At 43.4% G+C, this 11,544-nt stretch overlaps 1 protein-coding gene across 1 annotated transcript in view; it reads left to right on the top strand.

The window, feature by feature from the left end:
- The first annotated feature begins 238 nt into the window (after nt 1-238).
- Nucleotides 239-11,544, top strand: part of LOC127962611 (uncharacterized) — a 12,794-nt gene continuing 1,488 nt past the window's right edge. Inside the window, exons 1-3 of the mRNA XM_052562236.1 lie at nt 239-617; nt 748-806; nt 941-1,194. Of these exons, the coding sequence (XP_052418196.1) occupies nt 245-617; nt 748-806; nt 941-1,194 (686 nt within the window). The 5' untranslated portion in view covers nt 239-244. The remainder of the gene's footprint in view (nt 618-747; nt 807-940; nt 1,195-11,544) is intronic.

Raw genomic sequence — 11,544 nt, 5'->3', positions numbered from 1 at the left:
CTATATGATTAATAGATTAAGTAATAAATAAATTGTTACCAGTCAAATGTACTTTAATGTATAAGTTGAGTAATAACATTATATTAACTAATGATTTAAATGTATATGTTAATTACTACAGTGGCCAAAGCTATGCACTTCAACTTCCAGTTGTCAGCTTTAATTAATCTTTAGCTAATGATTTGCAAAGGAAACTGAGGAACTGATTTATAATATAATATTGTGGTATATTATCTAATTGTCAATGTTTTACTATTTTAAAGGTGAGCTTATTGGAGTGGAATATCTTTACCAGCAAACTGGTAAAGTTCTGCAGGACTACAAGTTGGCCATTGAAGAGTCAGAGACTACTGAGGTTGGTATAGAGGTGGATGAAGGTTATGCTGAACTTGAGGAGTTTCAGGACATCACTGTCCCCACCTTTGACACTGAACGGACACCTGCTGCCTCTTCACAAGCATCAGTGTCTGCAGCATCTGCAGCATCATTTCCAACTCCTCCAGCAACCAGCCCCACGTCATCACTGTTTGTGGTCCCTCCATCATCAGTGTCATCTCCTGTCAGCAGCTCACTGCACGCTGAATCAAATCTAGAACTCTTTCCTGGAGCACATAGCTGTGAGTTTTACTAAAGTATTCATAAAGGTTTCGTATTTGTTATCACACTAACTATAAATTTGTATTTATCACATTGAAAGGCATAAATACAAATTTAAAATAAATATTTACCTTTTTAATGTTGCCACAGTGGACCGATTATCTGCAGAAACGGATCGTCCAACATTGGAAGAGAACACTTCACATGATGTAAGGGTCCAGTTTATTTTTTATGTACATTTACATGTGTGTAAGCATAATCTGGGTTACATTGGATGTGCTTTCATGTGAATATTTGTATTCACTGATGCTATCAAAAGTTCCTAAATTATCTTTCATTTTAGGATTACGTTGGACCTGATAATATTGAGGGGTATGGAGCCGTGCAGGACTTGGCAGAGTTTTTGGTTAGCCTCAGAGACCACCGTCTGGCTTTGCCGGGAGAAGAGTGCATCAAGATCATCTCCCTATGGCAGGCATTGGGGGAGTATGACAAGAAAAAGACCATTTACCCACCACTTAACCAAACCAACCTAAAACAGGGACGATTCAGGGCCACTAAGAAGATTGTGGCCCCAGGTGTGGAGAGCAGCAAAACGTATGTTACGCTTAGTAAACATAGGGTCTACACATTTTTTATATAAAATATATATAATACATCTGAAACTGGCTGAAATATCACCTAAAACCTGACACCTTCATGACTAGCTTATCTTCCTGTAGCCTGTTAAGTTCAAACTTAGCCTGATTACAACATAAATTATTAGTTGTGATTTACGTTTTATTCTGACTATATATATTAGGTTGCTAAGTATGTTACATTGCTATGAACACAGTTCCAACTGTACATTGGAATATTTAATTTAGAAGAAACAAGGCAATCATTTCTTAAATCATTAAAATCATTTTGTATCATGTTGAGTCAAATAATTTGTCTTTTACTGTACTTTAGTAAGTAGCCATGTAATAAGTGGGATAATATGCAGTCATTATTGTGAAAAAAACCTGACAGGCTGACTAACAACACCCTGTAATTATTCCACAACACAGTAGAGAACTGATTTATTGATATGACATTTCAACATCAATCTAAAAACAAAACAAAGAGAGACAACATAACTATGCGCACATATTATAAATGAACATTTAGACAACACAAAGCAAAACAGACAGCATAGGAAAGGTAAAATAAAAATAAGATCACACAATGAAAACAATCTTACATTAATAATATGTATTCTGTTGTAATTTGCAGGTGTTTCGTTGGGGCTCACAGTCCTGCACAGTGGCCTGACTGCAACCGAAGGCCATTTTCACAAGGCTCTGTGCTCTCTACCCAAACGCAGTGCGCTGTGATGGAATGAGGGTGTCCCGCTTCACTGTGGTAGCATGTGCTTACAAGCACATCCAAGATAGATATATAATATAAACGGTATGTTTATGTTTTTTATTATTATTTTGGCTAATATATGAAAAGTCCACTACAGTGGTAAAAACTATTTTTTTATTTACTTTTTTTTTTTAAGCAAATATGTCATAATTGCACTACTGTGGTAAATGTTTGTCTTTGTTTACTATTAATTCTTATTATTTTCTTAGTCTGATGTCAAAATTGCACTGCAAATGTTTGTTTTGGTTTTTACACTGATATGTACAAATTTTATTATTGTGGTAAACATTTTTGGTGTATACTGTACAAAATTGCATTACTGTTCTAAATGTTTTATTGGCTTTAAAATATATATGCAGATTAAAAGGGTTGTTAATATTTGCCCTCACACTATTGTTATTGTTCCTATTTGTATTCTCACAATATTTGTAAATGTATATATATTTGCACTGTTGTTATAATTTTATATAATGACTTTATATTTGCAAATAAAAAGGGTTGTTAATCTTTGCACTCACAATGTTTTTGTGCCTATTTCTCACTGTAATTGTAGTTTGCAAAAAAAAAACCATGTTTTTAAGTATTCCAGTATTACATAACAGTAAAACACACACACAAAGAAACAGGGACTTCCAGAATAAGTCAGAACATATAATAATATAATATAATGTTATACTGTAAAAATAATATATTATACTGAAAAAAAAAGTGTCAGTAAGCGCTGCGTTATTCATGTATTTTGTTATGAAAATGCACAAAAACACAAATCATGTATTTTTGCAATGAATAGTCACGTTTTATCTGTCAAATAATTTCGGCTTTTTTTATCCAGCTGGATGCCTTTGTCCATATAAGGTATTTCCTGTAGCGTGCGTCACATAGTGGTCACAAGTTGGTGCTTCTACGAGTCCGTTTTGGAGTTAATGCGAGAGAGCGCCCTCCGGCGTCCGGTATGAATGAAACGTACATAACGTGTTTGTTTACCCTGGAAAGTTCCCAAATTAAAGTGCGGGGTACGAATTTACGTTCGATTAAATTACGGGGGATAATGATGATTACGCACGCGTGCATCAGCAGCGTCAAAACGAACACATTCTAGGAATTACATCACTGGTCGGAGCGGGCCGCGAACTCGCGTACCTGTGCGTCTTTTAGGATCTTTACCTCGACTAATGGGCGCCGGCCTTGGCACAATGGATAACGCGTCTGACTACGGATCAGAAGATTCTAGGTTTGACTCCTGGCTGGCTCGCTCTGTGTTTGTTTTTCTCCGGCTTATTTTGTTGTTGTGTTTTTTTTCTCCAAAGTCCAAAAGAAAAGGCAACTCTCTAGGCATTCTTCTATTTTTTCCAAAAAAGGCACATTCTGCACACCCATTCCGATGTCTAGGGGAGACACGGACATGCTTTGGTATTGCCATTCGTCTCACAAAATGCAGGCTGGTGGGCCAGTTGATTCTAGAATGAACAATTTCATCGCTACTCTGTAACCGCTTTACTACTTTGAAGGGTGCAATGCCATGTGGTTTTGATGTCACAGGCTTGCCATTTTGAAGCCTTATCACTAATTGCCACCTGGACATTGAGAATAATTTGTAATCTGCATTAAACTGAACGAGCGAATAATCAGCAATTTTGCGGATTAAAAGTTGGTCTCACTTTCATTATTAACCTCACAACATGTCAGTTTTGTACCTTGACAGACCGACGATAGGCAGTTTTTCCTCTAGATAACGGTTGCCGTGTGTGTTTTCAGATGCATGACACAAGTATTTTCACCTGGACAAGACCTTAATTACCAGTTCGAGGTATAAATTCAGCAATCACAGGATTCTGGCCAAAAAACTGAACCATGTGTGAGTCAACAAACATGTCCCTTGAATGCATGCAACACTATATATTTCAGTAAACCGTCCCTTCGGATGATTCTTGTATTGCCAAATTATTATCACATTGTTACAGTCACACACCAAAAGCAACAGGCCACTACAAAACCCTGCGCCCACACTGGCCACATTTATGGAAAGTGGCCCACAAGCTTGTGGCCAGTTAAAGCTGGCCAGTTCCCATATGGTCTAGCAGTTAGGATTCCTGGTTTTCTCGTACGCAGCCAGGGGTTGACTCCAGTTTTTCCTCTAGATAAAGGTTGCCGTGTGTGTTTTCAAATGGATGACACGAGTATTTTCACTTGGACAAGAGCTTAATTACCAGTTTGAGGAATCAATTCTGCAATCACAGGAATCTGCCCAAATACACTGAACCCCCGGGTTGAGTGAAAAAACAGATTCCCTGAATGCATACAACACTATATAATTCAGAAAACCGTCCTTTTGGATAATTCTTGTTTTGCCAAATTATTATCACATTGTTACAGTCACAGAACTAAAGCAACAGGCCACTACAAGGTCCTGCGCCCACGCTGACCACATGTATGGAAAGTGCGCCAGAAGCCCATGGCCAGTTTAAAGTGTCCAAATCCCATATGGTCTAGCGGTTAGGATTCCTGGTTTTCACCCAGGCGGCCCGGGTTCAACTCCCGGTATGGGAATGCATGCTCCATTTTGCTTCCCTCCTCAAAAATCCAGCAAATCTTCCTGCACCAGAAGTGACTTTTTGGCCAGCAGTAGAGCTACAGAACCCTGATATGTCGAGGTTCTGACTAGCCCTTAGCCCCTTCGATAGCTCAGCTGGTAGAGCGGAGGACTGTAGGTTGGAGTGTTGGCCATCCTTAGGTCGCTGGTTCAACTCCGGCTCGAAGGAGGTGTTTTTTTTTCATGTTCCCACCAATTTTTTGGTTTGGAGCTGGCTTTCTCACAGCTGTCAGCAGAGCTTGAATTCGCAGTCCACAATTGGAAGGCAAAAGAGCTTTCCCTGACCGGGAATCGAACCCGGGCCGCGGCGGTGAGAGCGCCGAATCCTAACCACTAGACCACCAGGGAGGGATGGTGGGCTGGAGGGCTGGTGGGCTGGTGGGCTGGTAGTATGTTCTCCTGATAACAAGGTGAGAATGAGCAGACATCAATGCTTGCCACCGTCACATCGAAAACCAACAAGTCTGTAACAATCGGGGGTCTCTACTACTGGTGGGCCAGTGGCGCAATGGATAACGCGTCTGACTACGGATCAGAAGATTCTAGGTTCGACTCCTGGCTGGCTCGCTCTGTGCTTGTTTTTCTACGGCTTATTTTGTTGTTGTGTTTTTTTTCTCCAAAGTCCAAAAGAAAAGGCAACTCTCTAGGCATTCTTCTATTTTTTCCAAAAAAAGGCACATTCTGCACACCCATTCCGATGTCTAGGGGAGACACGGACATGCTTTGGTATTGTCATTCGTCTCACAAAATGCAGGCTGGTGGGCCAGTTGATTCTAGAATGAACAATTTCATCGCTACTCTGTAACCGCTTTACTACTTTGAAGGGTGCAATGCCATGTGGTTTTGATGTCACAGGCTTGCCATTTTGAAGCCTTATCACTAATTGCCACCTGGGCATTGAGAATAATTTGTAATCTGCATTAAACTGAACGAGCGAATAATCAGCAATTTTGCGGATTAAAAGTTGGTCTCACTTTCATTATTAACCTCACAACATGTCAGTTTTGTACCTTGACAGACCGACGATAGGCAGTTTTTCCTCTAGATAACGGTTGCCATGTGTGTTTTCAGATGCATGACACAAGTATTTTCACCTGGACAAGACCTTAATTACCAGTTCGAGGTATAAATTCAGCAATCACAGGATTCTGGCCAAAAAACTGAACCATGTGTGAGTCAACAAACATGTCCCTTGAATGCATGCAACACTATATATTTCAGTAAACCGTCCCTTCGGATGATTCTTGTATTGCCAAATTATTATCACATTGTTACAGTCACACACCAAAAGCAACAGGCCACTACAAAACCCTGCGCCCACACTGGCCACATTTATGGAAAGTGGCCCACAAGCTTGTGGCCAGTTAAAGCTGGCCAGTTCCCATATGGTCTAGCAGTTAGGATTCCTGGTTTTCTCGTACGCAGCCAGGGGTTGACTCCAGTTTTTCCTCTAGATAAAGGTTGCCGTGTGTGTTTTCAAATGGATGACACGAGTATTTTCACTTGGACAAGAGCTTAATTACCAGTTTGAGGAATCAATTCTGCAATCACAGGAATCTGCCCAAATACACTGAACCCCCGGGTTGAGTGAAAAAACAGATTCCCTGAATGCATACAACACTATATAATTCAGAAAACCGTCCTTTTGGATAATTCTTGTTTTGCCAAATTAGTATCACATTGTTACAGTCACAGAACTAAAGCAACAGGCCACTACAAGGTCCTGCGCCCACGCTGACCACATGTATGGAAAGTGCGCCAGAAGCCCATGGCCAGTTTAAATTGTCCAAATCCCATATGGTCTAGCGGTTAGGATTCCTGGTTTTCACCCAGGCGGCCCGGGTTCAACTCCCGGTATGGGAATGCATGCTCCTTTTTGCTTCCCTCCTCAAAAATCCAGCAAATCTTCCTGCACCAGAAGTGACTTTTTGGCCAGCAGTAGAGCTACAGAACCCTGATATGTCGAGGTTCTGATCCAGCAAATCTTCCTGCACCAGAAGTGACTTTTTGGCCAGCAGTAGAGCTACAGAACCCTGATATGTCGAGGTTCTGACTAGATCTTAGCCCCTTCGATAGCTCAGCTGGTAGAGCGGAGGACTGTAGGTTGGAGTGTTGGCCATCCTTAGGTCGCTGGTTCAACTCTGGCTCGAAGGAGGTGTTTTTTTTCATGTTCCCACCAATTTTTTGGTTTGGAGCTGGCTTTCTCACAGCTGTCAGCAGAGCTTGAATTCGCAGTCCACAATTGGAAGGCAAAAGAGCTTTCCCTGACCGGGAATCGAACCCGGGCCGCGGCGGTGAGAGCGCCGAATCCTAACCACTAGACCACCAGGGAGGGCTGGTGGGCTGGAGGGCTGGTGGGCTGGTGGGCTGGAGGGCTGGTGGGCTGGTGGGCTGGAGGGCTGGAGGGCTGGTGGGCTGGTGGGCTGGAGGGCTGGTAGTCTGTTCTCCTGATAACAAGGTGAGAATGAGCAGACATCAATGCTTGCCACCGTCACATCGAAAACCAACAAGTCTGTAACAATCGGAGGTCTTTAGTATTGGTGGGCCAGTGGCGCAATGGATAACGCGTCTGACTAAGGATCAGAAGATTCTAGGTTTGACTCCTGGCTGGATCGCTCTGTGTTTGTTTTTCTCCGGCTTATTTTGTTGTTGTGTTTTTTTTCTCCAAAGTCCAAAAGAAAAGGCAACTCTCTAGGCATTCTTCTATTTTTTCCAAAAAAGGCACATTCTGCACACCCATTCCGATGTCTAGGGGAGACACGGACATGCTTTGGTATTGCCATTCGTCTCACAAAATGCAGGCTGGTGGGCCAGTTGATTTTAGAATGAACAATTTCATCGCTACTCTGTAACCGCTTTACTACTTTGAAGGGTGCAATGCCATTTGGTTTTGATGTCACAGGCTTGCCATTTTGAAGCCTTATCACTAATTGCCACCTGGACATTGAGAATAATTTGTAATCTGCATTAAACTGAACGAGCGAATAATCAGCAATTTTGCGGATTAAAAGTTGGTCTCACTTTCATTATTAACCTCACAACATGTCAGTTTTGTACCTTGACAGACCGACGATAGGCAGTTTTTCCTCTAGATAACGGTTGCCGTGTGTGTTTTCAGATGCATGACACAAGTATTTTCACCTGGACAAGACCTTAATTACCAGTTCGAGGTATAAATTCAGCAATCACAGGATTCTGGCCAAAAAACTGAACCATGTGTGAGTCAACAAACATGTCCCTTGAATGCATGCAACACTATATATTTCAGTAAACCGTCCCTTCGGATGATTCTTGTATTGGCAAATTATTATCACATTGTTACAGTCACACACCAAAAGCAACAGGCCACTACAAAACCCTGCGCCCACACTGGCCACATTTATGGAAAGTGGCCCACAAGCTTGTGGCCAGTTAAAGCTGGCCAGTTCCCATATGGTCTAGCAGTTAGGATTCCTGGTTTTCTCGTACGCAGCCAGGGGTTGACTCCAGTTTTTCCTCTAGATAAAGGTTGCCGTGTGTGTTTTCAAATGGATGACTCGAGTATTTTCACTTGGACAAGAGCTTAATTACCAGTTTGAGGAATCAATTCTGCAATCACAGGAATCTGCCCAAATACACTGAACCCCCGGGTTGAGTGAAAAAACAGATTCCCTGAATGCATACAACACTATATAATTCAGAAAACCGTCCTTTTGGATAATTCTTGTTTTGCCAAATTATTATCACATTGTTACAGTCACAGAACTAAAGCAACAGGCCACTACAAGGTCCTGCGCCCACGCTGACCACATGTATGGAAAGTGCGCCAGAAGCCCATGGCCAGTTTAAAGTGTCCAAATCCCATATGGTCTAGCGGTTAGGATTCCTGGTTTTCACCCAGGCGGCCCGGGTTCAACTCCCGGTATGGGAATGCATGCTCCTTTTTGCTTCCCTCCTCAAAAATCCAGCAAATCTTCCTGCACCAGAAGTGACTTTTTGGCCAACAGTAGAGCTACAGAACCCTGATATGTCGAGGTTCTGATCCAGCAAATCTTCCTGCACCAGAAGTGACTTTTTGGCCAGCAGTAGAGCTACAGAACCCTGATATGTCGAGGTTCTGACTAGCCCTTAGCCCCTTCGATAGCTCAGCTGGTAGAGCGGAGGACTGTAGGTTGGAGTGTTGGCCATCCTTAGGTCGCTGGTTCAACTCCGGCTCGAAGGAGGTGTTTTTTTTCATGTTCCCACCAATTTTTTGGTTTGGAGCTGGCTTTCTCACAGCTGTCAGCAGAGCTTGAATTCGCAGTCCACAATTGGAAGGCAAAAGAGCTTTCCCTGACCGGGAATCGAACCCGGGCCGCGGCGGTGAGAGCGCCGAATCCTAACCACTAGACCACCAGGGAGGGATGGTGGGCTGGTGGGCTGGAGGGCTGGTGGGCTGGTGGGCTGGTGGGCTGGTAGTATGTTCTCCTGATAACAAGGTGAGAATGAGCAGACATCAATGCTTGCCACCGTCACATCGAAAACCAACAAGTCTGTAACAATCGGGGGTCTCTACTAATGGTGGGCCAGTGGCGCAATGGATAACGCGTCTGACTACGGATCAGAAGATTCTAGGTTCGACTCCTGGCTGGCTCGCTCTGTGCTTGCTTTTCTCCGGCTTATTTTGTTGTTGTGTTTTTTTTCTCCAAAGTCCAAAAGAAAAGGCAACTCTCTAGGCATTCTTCTATTTTTTCCAAAAAAAGGCACATTCTGCACACCCATTCCGATGTCTAGGGGAGACACGGACATGCTTTGGTATTGCCATTCGTCTCACAAAATGCAGGCTGGTGGGCCAGTTGATTCTAGAATGAACAATTTCATCGCTACTCTGTAACCGCTTTACTACTTTGAAGGGTGCAATGCCATGTGGTTTTGATGTCACAGGCTTGCCATTTTGAAGCCTTATCACTAATTGCCACCTGGGCATTGAGAATAATTTGTAATCTGCATTAAACTGAACGAGCGAATAATCAGCAATTTTGCGGATTAAAAGTTGGTCTCACTTTCATTATTAACCTCACAACATGTCAGTTTTGTACCTTGACAGACCGACGATAGGCAGTTTTTCCTCTAGATAACGGTTGCCATGTGTGTTTTCAGATGCATGACACAAGTATTTTCACCTGGACAAGACCTTAATTACCAGTTCGAGGTATAAATTCAGCAATCACAGGATTCTGGCCAAAAAACTGAACCATGTGTGAGTCAACAAACATGTCCCTTGAATGCATGCAACACTATATATTTCAGTAAACCGTCCCTTCGGATGATTCTTGTATTGCCAAATTATTATCACATTGTTACAGTCACACACCAAAAGCAACAGGCCACTACAAAACCCTGCGCCCACACTGGCCACATTTATGGAAAGTGGCCCACAAGCTTGTGGCCAGTTAAAGCTGGCCAGTTCCCATATGGTCTAGCAGTTAGGATTCCTGGTTTTCTCGTACGCAGCCAGGGGTTGACTCCAGTTTTTCCTCTAGATAAAGGTTGCCGTGTGTGTTTTCAAATGGATGACACGAGTATTTTCACTTGGACAAGAGCTTAATTACCAGTTTGAGGAATCAATTCTGCAATCACAGGAATCTGCCCAAATACACTGAACCCCCGGGTTGAGTGAAAAAACAGATTCCCTGAATGCATACAACACTATATAATTCAGAAAACCGTCCTTTTGGATAATTCTTGTTTTGCCAAATTAGTATCACATTGTTACAGTCACAGAACTAAAGCAACAGGCCACTACAAGGTCCTGCGCCCACGCTGACCACATGTATGGAAAGTGCGCCAGAAGCCCATGGCCAGTTTAAATTGTCCAAATCCCATATGGTCTAGCGGTTAGGATTCCTGGTTTTCACCCAGGCGGCCCGGGTTCAACTCCCGGTATGGGAATGCATGCTCCTTTTTGCTTCCCTCCTCAAAAATCCAGCAAATCTTCCTGCACCAGAAGTGACTTTTTGGCCAGCAGTAGAGCTACAGAACCCTGATATGTCGAGGTTCTGATCCAGCAAATCTTCCTGCACCAGAAGTGACTTTTTGGCCAGCAGTAGAGCTACAGAACCCTGATATGTCGAGGTTCTGACTAGATCTTAGCCCCTTCGATAGCTCAGCTGGTAGAGCGGAGGACTGTAGGTTGGAGTGTTGGCCATCCTTAGGTCGCTGGTTCAACTCTGGCTCGAAGGAGGTGTTTTTTTTCATGTTCCCACCAATTTTTTGGTTTGGAGCTGGCTTTCTCACAGCTGTCAGCAGAGCTTGAATTCGCAGTCCACAATTGGAAGGCAAAAGAGCTTTCCCTGACCGGGAATCGAACCCGGGCCGCGGCGGTGAGAGCGCCGAATCCTAACCACTAGACCACCAGGGAGGGCTGGTGGGCTGGAGGGCTGGTGGGCTGGTGGGCTGGAGGGCTGGTGGGCTGGTGGGCTGGAGGGCTGGAGGGCTGGTGGGCTGGTGGGCTGGAGGGCTGGTAGTCTGTTCTCCTGATAACAAGGTGAGAATGAGCAGACATCAATGCTTGCCACCGTCACATCGAAAACCAACAAGTCTGTAACAATCGGAGGTCTTTAGTATTGGTGGGCCAGTGGCGCAATGGATAACGCGTCTGACTAAGGATCAGAAGATTCTAGGTTTGACTCCTGGCTGGATCGCTCTGTGTTTGTTTTTCTCCGGCTTATTTTGTTGTTGTGTTTTTTTTCTCCAAAGTCCAAAAGAAAAGGCAACTCTCTAGGCATTCTTCTATTTTTTCCAAAAAAGGCACATTCTGCACACCCATTCCGATGTCTAGGGGAGACACGGACATGCTTTGGTATTGCCATTCGTCTCACAAAATGCAGGCTGGTGGGCCAGTTGATTTTAGAATGAACAATTTCATCGCTACTCTGTAACCGCTTTACTACTTTGAAGGGTGCAATGCCATTTGGTTTTGATGTCACAGGCTTGCCATTTTGAAGCCT

Source organism: Carassius gibelio, chromosome B7, assembly GCF_023724105.1.
Source record: "Carassius gibelio isolate Cgi1373 ecotype wild population from Czech Republic chromosome B7, carGib1.2-hapl.c, whole genome shotgun sequence".
NCBI classification, from domain to species: Eukaryota; Metazoa; Chordata; class Actinopteri; order Cypriniformes; family Cyprinidae; genus Carassius; species Carassius gibelio.
The sequence above is the reverse complement of the archived record's forward strand: the minus strand, read 5'-3'. Positions and strand labels throughout refer to the sequence as shown.